This window comes from Astyanax mexicanus, chromosome 15 (assembly GCF_023375975.1).
Source record: "Astyanax mexicanus isolate ESR-SI-001 chromosome 15, AstMex3_surface, whole genome shotgun sequence".
Taxonomy (NCBI): domain Eukaryota; kingdom Metazoa; phylum Chordata; class Actinopteri; order Characiformes; family Acestrorhamphidae; genus Astyanax; species Astyanax mexicanus.
In genome coordinates this window covers 22145832-22161046 of record NC_064422.1, presented here as the reverse complement: position 1 = coordinate 22161046, position 15215 = coordinate 22145832, and the positions used below count along the sequence as shown (strand labels likewise).

The 15215-nt window shown below is 34.6% G+C and overlaps 1 protein-coding gene across 1 annotated transcript; it reads right to left on the bottom strand.

Moving 5' to 3' along the window:
• On the bottom strand, nucleotides 1–5259 carry LOC103023844 (neurexophilin-1-like). The gene is made up of 2 exons (XM_007255131.4): nucleotides 4888–5259; nucleotides 1–2433 (listed from the first exon to the last, which is right to left on the bottom strand). Exons 1-2 carry the CDS (start codon nucleotides 4939–4941, stop codon nucleotides 1702–1704), a joined length of 786 nt encoding a protein of 261 aa, XP_007255193.2. The 5' UTR covers nucleotides 4942–5259; the 3' UTR covers nucleotides 1–1701.
• Between the last annotated feature and the right edge of the window lie 9956 nt (nucleotides 5260–15215).

Sequence of the window (15215 nt, the reverse complement as noted above, 5' to 3'; positions counted from 1 at the left end):
TGAATGAAAACAAAAAAAAAGATGTTTTACATTAAAAGGTTTTACTGGGATTTAAAAAGGTTTTTGCTTTTTCTAGAAAGTTACAATTTCAGAGTTTTTTGGTGATATTTATGTGACAGCGACATTATAACAGTAGAAAAATCAATAATAATAAATAATTATCAACTATTAGAAAACAATGCATGGTGAATCCAAACATCCAATAAACAAACACTAAATGGACAAAAGTGTCGGGACACCTACACATTACACGTCCCATTGTAAGTCCATAGGCATCAGTACCACTACGCTCTAACAGCAAGTCTGGAACTCAGCAGTTACTGATTCAGTGCAGTGTTACTATTTTCTGCATTCTGAGACCCCGCTCTGTAACCTTATGTGATCAGAATATTTATAAAGGAAGATTGCATTGCTAGGTGCTTGTTTCTATACACCTGTGAGTAATTAATTAAATTTGGTCACAATCCAAAGAACAACTGTTACATTGTGCCAAAAAATAAAAAACGAGATACAAGGGTTTTGTCTTACGGCAAAGATATATATATATATATATATATATATATATATATATATATATATATATATATATATATATATATACATAAAACAAACATTTTATTACAAATATATCATTTAAGTAGTATGTAAGCTGTGCTCTCTTTAGATAAGATGCACGAATAGGAATTTTTACATAAGGGGTCAATGTTGCTACATCATAGTAATACTGAGTCAATATTTTGTAGGGAATCCTGAATGCATTAAATAACTGTAAAAGATTAAATAACATTTAATAGTCCTCAACATTTCTTATATGTCTCATATGACTGTCCTTGAAATTCCTTTTTTAATGTTTTCATCAATTTTGATGCTTTTTAAATGTCTGTTCCTTCGTCATATACATACAGCTCTGTAAAAAAGAGACCACTTCAGTGTCTGAATCAGTTTCTCTGATTTTCCTTTTTATAGGTACTCTATATGTTTGAGTAAAATGAGCATTGTTGTTTTATTCTATAAACTACGAACAACATTTCTCCCAAATTCCAAATAAAAATATTGTCATTAAGAGCATTTATTTGCAGAAAATTAGAAATGGTTGAAATAACAAAGAACTTTCAGATCTCAAATAATGCAAAGAAAACAAGTTCATATTCATAAAGTTATAAGAGTTCAGAAATCAGTATTTTGTGGAATAACCCTGGTTTTTAATTAGAGTTTTCATGCATCTTGGCATGTTCTCCTCCACCAGTTTTACACACTGCTTTTGGATAACATTATGCCACTTCTGGTGCAAAACCTCAAGCAGTTCAGCTTGTTTTGATGGCTTGTGATCATCCATCTTCCTCTTTATTATATTCCAGAGGTTTTCAGATTGGTCAAATAAACTCATTATTTAAGTGGTTATTTTTTCAGAGCTGTATATACTGATCAAGCATAACATTATGACCAGCTCCTTGTTTCAACACCTAACATGCATTTTATAGCTAGCTGTAGTAGTCTTCAATGGTCAGGACCCCACCGCACCACTACAAATCTGGCGTGTTTTGTTCTAGTACAGGTGGATCAGAGAGTGGGGTTTTGGCCCTTGAAGAACAGGATGAAAGGCGGATAATAAATATATTACTGGGTATAGAAACAAGTGTTCATAATGTTTTGCTTGATCGGTGTACATCTTTCCACTGTATTCCATCCTTATTATTAAGCCTAGCCTGACGGCAGGTAGGGCAGCGCATTGTGGTAATTGTAGTCCGGACAGACCTTTTGTACCAGCCTGTAGTCCGTGCTGTAGAAGGAGATGTAGATGCAGATGACCCTGAGGGGTCTGGAGCAGATCCATGAGATGTAACTTTGCGTCTGGCCCTGCAAACAGGTCTTTGATGGGTCATAGCTGCACAGTAAGGTGCGCTCGCTGCGCTCCACCTTCTCATAGTCTACACGGCAGGTGAAGGTTTTGGAGTCTTTGGGGTAAACCACGCTTTGACGCTCCAAGTCAAACTCCACCACCTTCCCTGGAGGCACCAAGCTAACCGAGACGTTACCCTGGCCTGTGGAATTGTGACGGAAGTAGACGCTGAACGTTCCATTACTGTGGTCCACAATCTTCCCAGTGATGAGCAGGTTTAGACGTACTGTTTTGATGTTGGAGTAGAAGTCTCCCCAGCCAAACAGCTTTTGGAACTTTTCTGACTTCACCAGGGGCCACCGTTTAACCCAAGCCTGAGCTTTAGCATCTCTGGACTTGGACTCCCACTGTTCCTGCTTGTCATCCTTTAGGAAGCGACTATTGAGCTCCAGTAGGAGGCTGGTGGGAGTCTTCGTGTTGATGGATCGTTTCCTTCTTGGAAAAGCAGCAGCTCCATCTTGGAGCTTAGCGTCCACTGCCTGAGACTGGTCAGGAGACAAGCTGCCTTGGGCATCTGGGTGGCCAAAAACTGACTAAAGTGTGGGAGAAAAAAGAGATAAAGAGATTAGTGCTGCATTGTGGTACCAGAATCATATCAGGATCATCAGTTGTGTTGTTTAAATTGTTGATTTAAACAGACATTTGGCCAATACTTTAAACCAATATTTCTTGTTGTATTTACCTTAATGTTCTATACTTATTTTGCATTTGATTATTTTCTCCATAAGAGAACACCTTTTATAGAGTTCTTTAAAATACTTTTTCGTTACTTATCTTTTCAGATAAAATGCAGAAATAAAGACTAATATTTCTCTGTACTGCTGATGCAGTGAGTATATTTTAGAGTGTGTATAGATCTGCCTTAACAGATAAAAACTCATAAATTACTAGGACAATGGCTTATTCATAGTTTCTTTAGAAATAAAACATAATTCATCCTGTTTTTGGTGAAGTAACTGACTCCACTAACCAGGGAATACTTACTACTGGATTTTGGAGCACTGCTGTGAGAATTTTAACTGCATTCAGCAATAACAGCGTTAGTTTAATCCATTTTAATTCCACAGAAAACAGTAACTCAGCATTAAAGAAAAATTATAAATATATTTATTTACGTATATGTACTATATATCAGTTTGAAATATCAGTAACATTTAAACATCTCTTTATTGATTGTAATGGTCTGAAAACAATTATGTGAATAGTAATATGACTACAAATTTAAAATATGTCTTTTATCATTTAAATTTCAATTAAATGTTTGCATGACACAGAATAAACCTTGGCGCCCCGAATATTATAATATTTTCCCAATAATGTAATAACACCAGATATCCAATTGGACAATACATTTGCAAAAATAATAAAAACACTTCCACTCACAATTACAATTAAATGTTGTCCTTTTGCCCACCTTTGCAACCAATAAGCTGTTGTTAAATTTCTGTCAGATACACCGTGTGGTGTGTGATGGTGATAGATCACTTTAATTATCTGCATTACATCGCTGTCACAAACGGTTCTCCTTCTTAAATCTGTCCCTGGGGATCCCCACACTATTCACATCATTACTCTTTCTCAATGTGTCCTGATCTGGGTTGGAGGAAAATAACTACCGGTATATTGAACTATATATAGTTTTTCTGTATCAGTTAATATTAAAGTGGTCCAACTCAACCTCACATATGGTTCTTATTTTGTTCTAACCATGCAAGTTGCAGTTGGGTTGAAGTAAAAAAAAAAAACATGCTGGACCAGTTTGAGAACCACTGCCTTGAAAAGAAAAGGTCCAAAAGGAAAACTCAAAAGGCATTGTAGTATATGGTAGTTATGGTTGAGGGTTCTTTCAAGAACTGTTGCATTATGTCAATTTATTACCCCTTTATTCCTCATATTCTTCACATATAAAAATATTCTTCAAATATATACATTCAAATAGTTGTTAGGGGAACTAGAGGGGATATTATATGGCCTTGTAAAAAAAGTGAGAAAAGGTGGAAATTTAACACCACCAAAACAACAGCAGTAATGATTTAAAAATGCATCAGTCATGCCTTAAAGCACATTTTCATAATTTTTACAGTTTTAATTTGCTTTTTTAACCCCCTTTAAATATACTTCTACAATGAAGATCACAGATTAATTTGGACATAAATCCCTGTAGTTACTAAATAATATGACATACCCAATTAAACAAATTTTGAATGACTGTTTTTAAGTTGATTCTTTTTTCCCCTTTTTTCCTTTTATTGCAGTGTATGTAATAAGAGTTTAGTGGGCAGTTTTATTTTTAATTAATGATTGGGGGTATAAATGTAGTAAAATAAGTAACAATCTTTGGACATGCCATATTTTTAAAGCTTTATTACCTCCCTATGTGTTAATGATGTGAGTAAACACATTAAAATGCACAGAACTGTATTGTCTGTATATGTACTCATAATTATTTATTTTCATATAATTTGAACTTTGGGGCATAAATGTTTAAATTCTAAATTACATATTTCTATCATATTTTTTAAGATGCTTACAATCCTGTTTTGGCTCCAGCTTGATTTAAATGCTGTATTTCACTGTGCAATAATCATTTTTGATTGTCAGATCCAGGGATGCTCCACAGACCAGCAGAGTCTAGAGGAGAAATCCATGGTCTAATTCAACTCAACCATTCTGCATTTAAAATGTTTCCCTGGTTATCCCTCATGGAAGCAGTTTAAAAAGTCCTCATCAGTAGTAAAATCTTAAACTCTTGTGGCTTGATTTGTCCAGTTGACCCCTTTTGCCCTCAAATCCCTGACTGACCTCTGATTACCTGTGATATCATAGCTCTAATGAGAAGATACTTCAGAAAAGGGCAAAAACCTGGACTGGTGCCCTTTAACTAATGATCTGAGCCCATGTCTCCATCCCACGTGTTAGCATTAATAACTAATGCTTGTTTGAAGATCATGCCTTCCAGCAAGTAGGCTTAGAAAGGTGCCGCTTACCAGACACACTGTCCCACTGAAGAGGAGCAAAGTGAACCCCTCCGGAGAGCGCATCTCCTCCAGCTTCTGCTCACCAACCTCCCTTATTATTCATGCATTGAGTTCAGAGTTCATGTCCATGCCAGGGACTTCAGGGTCAGATGCATGACCGCTGGGGCTCCACAAAGTTGCAAAAAATAAAATAAAAAAGAAAGGAGACCCAAAGAATCCAAGTGCTGGAAAGACCTCATTAAAGAGGTCCCTCAAATGCAGAAAAAGCACTTTCCAGGAAATGGAAAAAAGTTGACAGCTGATAGAGGAGTCTGTGGAGTCTGTGGTGAATGGTGGTAGAAGCTGGTCCTCTTCTGTCTTGGAGGAAGGGAGAGATAGAGAGTGAGAGTGTGTGTGTAAAAGTGTGTGGTGCTGTCAGCCCTTTAACACTGCTTTTCTATGCCTCTACAGGACACCAGGTGGAACTGCAGTGGGGTGTGGTTTACTTGTTCAAAGCCACACCTCCCACAAAGAGGAATGCTTTAAAAATCCATGTAAAATGACATTTTCCTCACTTCTGCTAAATTAAATTTTGCTGAAAAAAGACACAATTTATAGTGAGATTTATACTGGTCTGGTAATGTTTATCTTATCTTATACTTACAGTATTGGTGTTGTACCCTGGCTTTAATATCATCACACATCATCGCTGTCCAATGATGCCATGTGTTAAATACCATTTAAATGCCTTGTAAAAATTTGTAATGTAACTTTGCAGAATTTCTATTGGTCCATTAATCAAGATTTTTTACAGTGTAAAGTATGTGTTTTAAATATGCAGTAAACTAAAAATAGTCAAAAATATTTTTTCATTTGAAAGCAACAGTATATTTCAGTTGAGCCAGATTAAAGGCGTGTCTCAATTGTGTACTAGTTACTAATACTAACTAGTTTGTAGTATGAAAAATTTATTATAGAGTGCTACAGTTAAGTACGCTCTATTATCCCACAATACAATGCAAAACTTACAGGGAGGAGCTACATCTTGTGGACAGGTGGCTGGAGAACCATTGTTTTTTTTATGCAGTATTGGCAATATATAATATGCAATACATCATTTTTAAAGAAAAAAGTGAGGAAAATAATTAAATACATAAATACAAGAAAAGAAAACAGCTGGAGACCACTTCATGCTGGTTTAGTGTGTTAATATCTTGTGTGCAAATCTGCCAAAACCCCACTTAAAAGATTAGTTTAGAGTATATACCTGAAAGTACTAGTGTTTAGTATGCAATTGGGAACCAGATTTAGTATGCCCACAGTTTAAGACTTTCCAAAAAAGGGGGAAAAACTGAAGTACATTCTTAGTGGACAGTCTTGGATTTGGGCCTACATTTTCTGGCCAAGTAAGTTGTTTTTTTGAAACAGCCATTAGAAAAGCAGACTTTCTCAGTTTAACCAGAAAACAAAAGCTCAAAGTTTGAGACTATCCAAAGTCCCACAAATCCTTTTTAATTTTACAGGCTTTAAATGTGGGCATATGTTATCTAGTTAAACTGAGAAACAATTTCTCATTTCAGCCAGATGACCTAAACTTAACTTTTTTTTGTCTCCAAAAATAATCAATCCTGTTTTTTTAAACAGCCATCATAGCTGTATTTCACAAAACATATTTACTTGATTTAGCTATATAATATATGTCCTAAGTTGAGGACTGTGAGTGTCTGTGGATATTTTTCTTTTAGAGGTTTGAACTTTGGTCCTAAAGTATTTGCCTGCTTTCCAGATTTCTTTTTCAGATTAGACAGTTATTCTGTTTTAGCCAGATATATTAATCAAGCCTATCAAAATAAAAGCTGAGGGGCATTGCTTAATGAACAGTGCTGAGCACAATCAAGTTTGTATCAGCTAGTATAAGTTGGTGAGGTTGAACACAGTGGTAGACCAGCTGATGAAGCATCAAACTGAAATGAAAACATACTTGATGTCCATTAATAGCTAAACTGGTCAGGCAGCAGGCTTAGAGGGTAGGTTTTTACTTGGATGACCGGCTTTGTTGAAGGCCAGCTTCTTGAGCAAGAAAATCTACAAAAAATACAATTATTGAAAAGCCTACATCACAGGAAATTGTATTTTTATGGTGTATAGAAAGTAAACTGCAAAAACAGACAGTTTCATTTTTTATTGATTCTTAAGGCACATATGTGAATCACATCTAAAGTACAAAAGCAAATATTTTCCAAACAAACATCTTCCAAGTAAAAAAAAAATATATATATACATTTATCATATAATGGTGCATATTTGTGCCAGAAGTAGTCCAAACACTGCACAGGGTGTATTGGGGGGTGGGGGTGGATGTCGGTGATGACTCAGCAGCCTAATCACACAGCAATTAACCGTTTCCCTTCGCCCAAAAATATAGGTAAATAAAAATCTAATATAAATAAATAATAAAGCTATAAAACCTATTTTATTTTGGTGTGTGATGCATTGTATTGCTACTAAATAAACATAACATTAGTTGTTAAGAGTAATTATGTTTCATTTATAAATTATTTCTGATCAGAAACGTATAAATGAATTAAATAGTTCCAGTCACAGGGCATGAGTTAATTATGCACCAATTTTGCAGAGGGGAAGACTTCACCCAAAAACCAAAAAGCGTTAAAAAAACAGCAGCTTTTGTGCAGGTAAGCTGTATTATTAAAGAATAGTTTTTAAGTATGCTACATTTTTAAAGAAACAACATATTTGTAGCTAGCTGCACGTTTTTACATTATAAAATTGTTAGTTAGCTAACGTTAAATGTCTGAGGTAACACTTAGCTAACGCTAGTGCTAGTGCTAACTAACTAACTAACTAAGTTAGCTACAGGACACAACTGCAGGCAAGAGAAAAGCACACAAACACTTATTTAGAGGAGTACTGTGTAATTTACTGATTAAAAATGTTTTTTTAATTGTTCGTTATTTTGTTTATTATTTAACCATTTTTCTAGTATTTACTCAGCCCTTTACTGAAGGAGAAGGAAAAGAGACACACACACACACACACACACACACAAAGAGATATGGGAAGAGAAAGGGAGAAAATAAATTAAGGAGGAAGATGGGGAGGAGGTGAGTGCGAAGTTGTTCGACACGCAGATAGAGAGGAAGTGACGGTTAATATAGGTTGGAGAGTGGGAGGAGTAAGGGCGTGGATCAAACTCCCACATTTACGTTATAAAACTCTACTTAAAGTAATTTGTTGACACACACATTTCTAATAGACTCCTTGAACACATGCACACAAATGTAATAATTTAAAGTTATGATATGTGCTTTTCCTGATAAAGTGCATGTACTGTTCATTAAAGTCTTATATGTTCATAAATCTGAACTGTATTATGAGTGGTTATAGTTAAAGTAACAAAACCAATACAAATTCAAATGTAGCCTTTCTTAGAGCTTGTTTTCAATTAAGACTATATATTTTGGACCATATCTGCTTTAGGTTTGAAGACGTTTTGGAAAGAAGGTGGGGTGGAACTGGGCCAGTGTCGGTCTAACACTAAATGAGTCTGTGCCACGTTTGGACCAGATATGAAAATGAGTCCTAGATTTGAGCCAAATCTGATTAAATGTAGAGCTGTGCGAAAATTCTTGTCCAGATTTAAATCAGATGTGGTTGTATCTGTGCCAGATTGAACCTGTTATGCAAAAATAAACCAAATTCTTCTGGCAGATTTGTTACAGATATTGTCACTGGACTGGGCCAGAGTAAATTTGCTATCAGGGTTATTACAACCAACAGTAATTTACAGTAATTTTACACGGTTACAGGTTGTGTGTTTTTACCAGGCGGTCTAAAGAGCTGCTGTGTTTATTTCTCTTCGCCAGGTGGCAGTATTGTCTGTGAGATTCTTCAGTGAAGCCGTTCTCAGTGCAAAACAGGGTGAGTCGACGGTTCCTAATAGCTAATTCCGATTTTCAATTTGTCAATGTATTTATTAAATACCTCAGTTTTCAGGAACTTCCCACATGTAAGAAATTAAATATCGAATAATTTCTATGTGAATTGACAAAGTGCAGTGATATTTAGATTTACATTACATTTATTATTTTTTGAAATAAAAAAAATAAACTCAAGACCAGCCCTGATAGTCAATGTATATTAAAGTCTTCATACTTAAATTTTATTTTTTGTGTTGCTTCACTTATTTTTGAGAACAACAACTTTTTATTAACTGAGAAAATGATAATTGGGACAGGTCAGTAAAAACAGTAGATGATAAACACAACTGGAAAAAGGCAACTGGAAAGTAGCAGTCGTAATTACGCTAAACCAGGATTGATTACAGAGGGAAAAAAGTAACAAAGAAATAATTATAATTTAAAAAGAGGAAACCTGTTACAAAAACTTTCAGATATGGTTGAGGATATCTGACCACAAATAAATGTTTTTTACCTGAAGCCCCCTGGAGTCCATAATTGTTTGTGAATTGCAATTGACAGAGTATTGGAAATCCAAGTACAGAATATGTGAAGAGTGGGGTTAAAAGCAAAATGGAGAATAGTTTTCTTTGCAGCTGTAAGAGTGGCAAGAAAGAGTCATCATTAAGGAGAAACAAAGAGGGTGAGAATCTGATTTCAACACCTAGTACATCTGATAAAACACATCAATCAATTGGACTTTTTTTAAACACATACATTGAGGGTGGCCCTTATTTACAGTGTAGCCAAGCCAATACACAGGGAAGGGGATTGTCAAAGAAAAAGAATAAATAAATGCAAAGACCTAGCATGACCTAGCAAGACATATAAGATATTTTAAAATAAGATACAAAACAAATAAGACAAAAATAAAACATTTAGAATCATAAAATCAAAGGTAAGAAAAAATGATAAGAATGCAACAACAGATAAATAAATAAAACTAAGTACATTAAGGAGTAAGAAAATAATAAGCAATAACCAAAAACAATAAATGAAGAAAAAAAGTAAAAGAAAATATAAAAGGAAGGTTAAAAGATTTAAAATAAACCAAAATAAAAAGTTGAAGTGTGACAAAAAACAACTTAAAAACATAACACAAATCATAAAAAAAATAATAAATTAATGAAATTAACTTTAACAGTGGCAGGAAGTGGTTAGAGACTAGGAGTTTAAAGTTATTTTGTGACACAGAAATACAGGAAACAGAAAGTGCTTTAATATAAAAAATTCTCAACAGACAGCAAGAGAAGACCACTCAATTTTTTCTTACAGTAAACAATGATGTGCACTGTACAGGTCACCAGTAATGAGTATTTAAGCCATGTGATACACAGAATCTAGTGGTAGATACTGACAAGATACTCTTAACCAGGGATGTTCATATATCAGGGGTGGGTTTCCCGAAAACGATCAATCTTAGCGAATAACGAACGAACTAACGAATGACGTGAGTAAAGAACGAGCCAGTTCTGCGAGTGTTTCCCAAAGAGCTTCGCAACGTGAAAATTAACGAACGAGGTTAAAGAACATCTGTGTTGACTCCTCCCCCGAAACAGCGCGCTCAATCGATCCACAAATATCGATTCAACACTGCAATATGCAGTATTTATTCACTATTACACCCTAAAAACGTAGAAATGTGTTGTAATTAACAACATTATACTCCTAAAGATACATATGACTAAATAAATACTCGAAAATCTAATCTATTTTAAAACATTAAACTTATTTTTTACATTTTTAAAACTATTATTGTTAATATATATTATATTAATAGATATTATACTAATATTATTAACAGTAATATTGATAGTAATATTAATTTATTATTATTCTAATTTTTAATATTATAAAAATAATATAATAATACATGTTATAATACATGTTCCTGTGTGTGTGTGTGTATATATATATATATATATATATATATATATATATATATTACATTTTAAACCAACAGAAATATGTTTTGTACTTTATACTGTGAAGCTCCAGCTCAACCTAAATCACCATCTCAGTTGGGTTTATGTCAGGGGATTGTCAAAGCCATGCACCTTTTTGTCTACTAATTCCATTTGCGTCAATTAGTTTTCATGGTTTTAATATTAATCGGCAATGTAAAAAAAAAAAAAAACATGGAATGAGACGTGTCCAACTTTTGACTGATATTTGCGAGCTGACACACCCCAGAGTTTGCCCAGATGAACTTGGTGACTTTGCAGCTTTGCTTAGACCGTGAGCATCATCTGCAGGAATTGACTGATTGCATTTCTTGCAGCATTAATGTCAAGACTTCTATCATCGCTAATCTGGATTTAAATAATTTACTCGTGGGTTTGATTGCCCAGTTAGACTACAAGCCACAGTTGGCATTATAATATAATATAATATAATATAACTTATTCACTCATTTACTCACTCGTCAACTCGTCGATGCTTGGTGGCTGGAGTCTATACCAGCTGGCATCGGGCTGAAGGCAGTATACACCCTGGACAGGATGCCAATCCATCACAGGGCAGACAGACACAGACAGACACACAGACACATTCACTCACACCTAAGGGGCAATTTTTATCCGACATCTAATTAGCCTGAACTAATTTCTTTGGACTGTGGGAGGAAACCGGAGCACCCGCAGACACGGGAAATAATATAATATAATATAATATAATATAATAATTATATAATATAATAATAATTATATAGTAATATAATTGATTATAATTAATAGTAATGTAATATAATTGCTTCAAACACGGAAATTATCATTTTTCTTCCTCAAAATTGGCGGTCCCTGGTGTTTATGGTGCTGAACTGCAAGTCGAGATCCCCTAAAGAAGCTCGTTAAAAATAACGACTGGGTGAGAGCACTCGTTAATCTGCGATCGAGTTTACGTAGTACTTTAGTTACGCACGGGTTTGGGAAACACTCTTTAATTAACGATCAATCTTAAGTACGAGTTAACAAAGTTCTTAGCGTTACGAAGCTTTCGGGAAACCCACCCCAGGACAGTTCCAAAACATGTGCAGTTTTGTACCAACTGTATTTTTACTGAATAAATGACAGTTTGGACTCTCAGCACATTTCATTTATTAAAGCAGGGTTTCTCAACCGGGGGGCCGCGGACCATCAGGGGGATGCGAAGCACCCTCTAGGGGTCCGCATGGCTCATCCTCAGAGGGAGACTGTCGATATTTATCGATATTTTGTGGCCCGCGACTTGAAATCCAAATTTAATGTTAGTGCGGCGCCCGCAAGAAAGACGCACTCTCCCCTCCCCCAGCACAGCGCGTCCTGTTCATTTCAATAGAGAGAGCCGCTGCATGAGCGCAGCCCCGCCCTCCGGCAAAAAGTTCAGAGCTGCGACTTTACACACGCATACGAGCCTCTTACACACAGAACAGCAGCCTTTCAACCCCGGAGGAGAAGCTGAAAACTAATTTATAGAACTATAGATCACAGTGAAGTTGATTAAAAATCTTAAACTTTTTACTAAACGATTTACTACACCTGTTGCTTCATTTGAATAAAAAAAACGTCACGATATGCCCACACGGCAAGAGGAGTCATCAGGTGTTCTGTTGAGTTGTGCTACCATGTCAAACCATGCTACCCTTATGTGTATATTTAAAAGTAAAAATACAAAAGAAGCACAATATAAGAGCATGTTTCCAGTAAGAAGTTCATGTACTATATTGGAAAGCATAAATCACCGTTTCAGGGTAAAGTTATGGTAGTAAGAGTTTATTATACTCTGTTTTTTTTTTAGATATTTTATTATTATTATTATTATTATTATTATTATTATTATTATTATTATTATTATTATTATTAGGGGGACCTTGACGCTTTCAAGTTGTAAACAGGTGGGCCGTAAGGTAGAATAGGTTGAGAACCCCTGTGTTAAAGCTTAAAGGGAGTGGCATAAGCTCTTGTGTGAACGTAAAATTTATCAAATGTCTGTGAGCAAAATTTCTTTAGGAGAAAAAAATATTTCCAAATTCTGTCTCGGTCCAAGGTAGTATTCAGCTGCAACTCCCTTTTCTATACTGGAGTCTGCATCAAACTTTAGCCAAGAGTCAAGAGAGGTGGTTCACTGTTTGACTGTGCAGCATTTCTCGCAGGAACGTAATCTTTGTAGAAGAGACATAGAAAGATAGTCTAAAATGCAATCTTGGACAAAAGTCACATTAGGAATGATACAGAACATCTAGAGTCAGAGCAACACATAATGTCGCTGCAAAGTGCTTCTGTATGGAAAAAGCTGATAAAATGCACAATGAGTTTAAGACACTTTGTTATATATCTTCCAGTTAGAGTACATATGCATTGTACAGTCAGAACAGGCTGAAATGCTTAAAAATAACTTTTAAAAATCCCTTTTTGCAACCCCAAATATAAAAAAGTTGTAACATATAAAATGTAAATAAAACATTGACTCAATAAAAATATTAATTCATTTAAAATGTGGTGGCAGTAAAGCATCTAAAAGAATCTGACAAATTAGACCCAGCACTATTAAGCAGCTTGAATGCTAAACCAGACAAAAACAGGACAACATTCCTCTCCTAAAACTCCAGCAATTCATTAACTCACTTGCCAGAGCTTTACAGACTGCTGTTAAAAGTATAGGGATGCTACACATTGGAAGACATGGATCTGACCTAACATTTTAAAGATGCGTTACTGCTATCAAATTCTAAATAAGCTAATGTTGTGCATCAAACGTAATGGTCAACATGTGATAAATTTGCTATTGTGAATGAAAAATGGGTCTATGATGTTTACAAATCATTGCATTTAAATTTATTTATTTAAATGTATTATTTATTTTACACAGTCTTAACTTTTTTGGAACTGGGGTTGAACATTCATGAACAAATTCACGGAAATATCTTTCAAATCTACAATCTGATGTTATAAACGGTTGGTAAAGTTTTGTATAACAAAGAAGAGATGGTTGCTTGTGTTTTTGTTCTGCATTTTTGTTTCCAAACCAAAATATGTTTGCTAAGTGATGCTTTACAAGCATGAACTTTAGTGTCAGATCTTTGTTAAAGAACTGAAAGTAACTTTGCATGACTGCCTACTACACCCACACATGGTTTTGAAAGTATGATGACAAAGCACATATTTTCTGATGTCTTGCATTAACTTTCTGAAATTAAAAGGGCAAAATACACATGATATATATTTCATGTGTGTTTGTGGCAATGAAGGCTAGTTTATTCAATTTTATTTATTTATCAGTAGATCATTGATAATAGTATTCAACCCTTTCAAACTAGTACCTGGTAAAGTCACTTTTTTATATTTTTAAGGAGTTATTCTTACGTTACATTCTTCTTCCTCCATAGAGAAGAAAGATTATTGATTAGACTGATATTTCGAGTTTGCACTGCAAATTCTTTATTGTTAACAAAATACTCAGCCATTGCTCAAGAAATGCATCCTTACAACATGATTCTGTCACTACCATGCTTTACTCAGGCCTCACTGAGGAACAGCATCCCTAAAACAAGATGCTTGCCACCACTATGCTTTACTTAGTCCACACTGAGGAACATCATCCCAACAACATGATACTGAAACTACCATGCTTTACTCAGTCCATGCTGAGGAATAATGTCCCTACAACCTTATGATGCCACCCTTACTATACTAGACAGATATATGTTTGAATTAGGCCAAGCTTGGTTTCTGAGAAACTGAAACTTAAAAAAAAAACATTTGTTCCCCAACTGGTTTGCCTTGTTTAATGGCTACATACTTAAGATTTGCCATTGTGTTGGATACACTGAGACATCATCCTCATCATATTAACTTGACATTTGAATGAGTCACGATAGCACGCACCATTTTAGTTTACTGCATTGAATAATAGTTAAACACATAATGTTGAAATAGAGATAAGGAACATGGGAAATTATATATATGTATATATACGTATATATATATATATACGTATATATACGTATATATATATATACATATATATATACGTATATATACGTATATATATATATACGTATATATATATATATACGTATATATACGTATATATACGTATATATATATGTATATATATATATACGTATATATACATATATATATACGTATATATATATATACATATATATATATTTACCGGTATATATATGTATATATATATATATACATATATATATATTTATGTGTGTGTGTGTGTTGTTAAGAATTAACAAAATTTTGGGATATGAACCATGCCTCAATTTCCCGAGCTCCTCCCCTTGGTCCTATATATACCTTCCAGGTGCTCACCTACGTGACTTTCAACCTTGCACCCGCCTCCACCCCATCACCACCCTCATTTTCATCACTCATTTTAACACAAAAT

Excerpts from the sequence above, each read along its gene's own strand:
- LOC103023844 (XM_007255131.4), bottom strand. The coding sequence starts at position 4,941 with ATGCGCTCTCCGGAGGGGTTCACTTTGCTCCTCTTCAGTGGGACAGTG. Across the intron at positions 2,434-4,887 it reads TCAGTGGGACAGTGTGTCTG|TCAGTTTTTGGCCACCCAGA; the intron begins GTAAGCGGCACC and ends CCCACACTTTAG.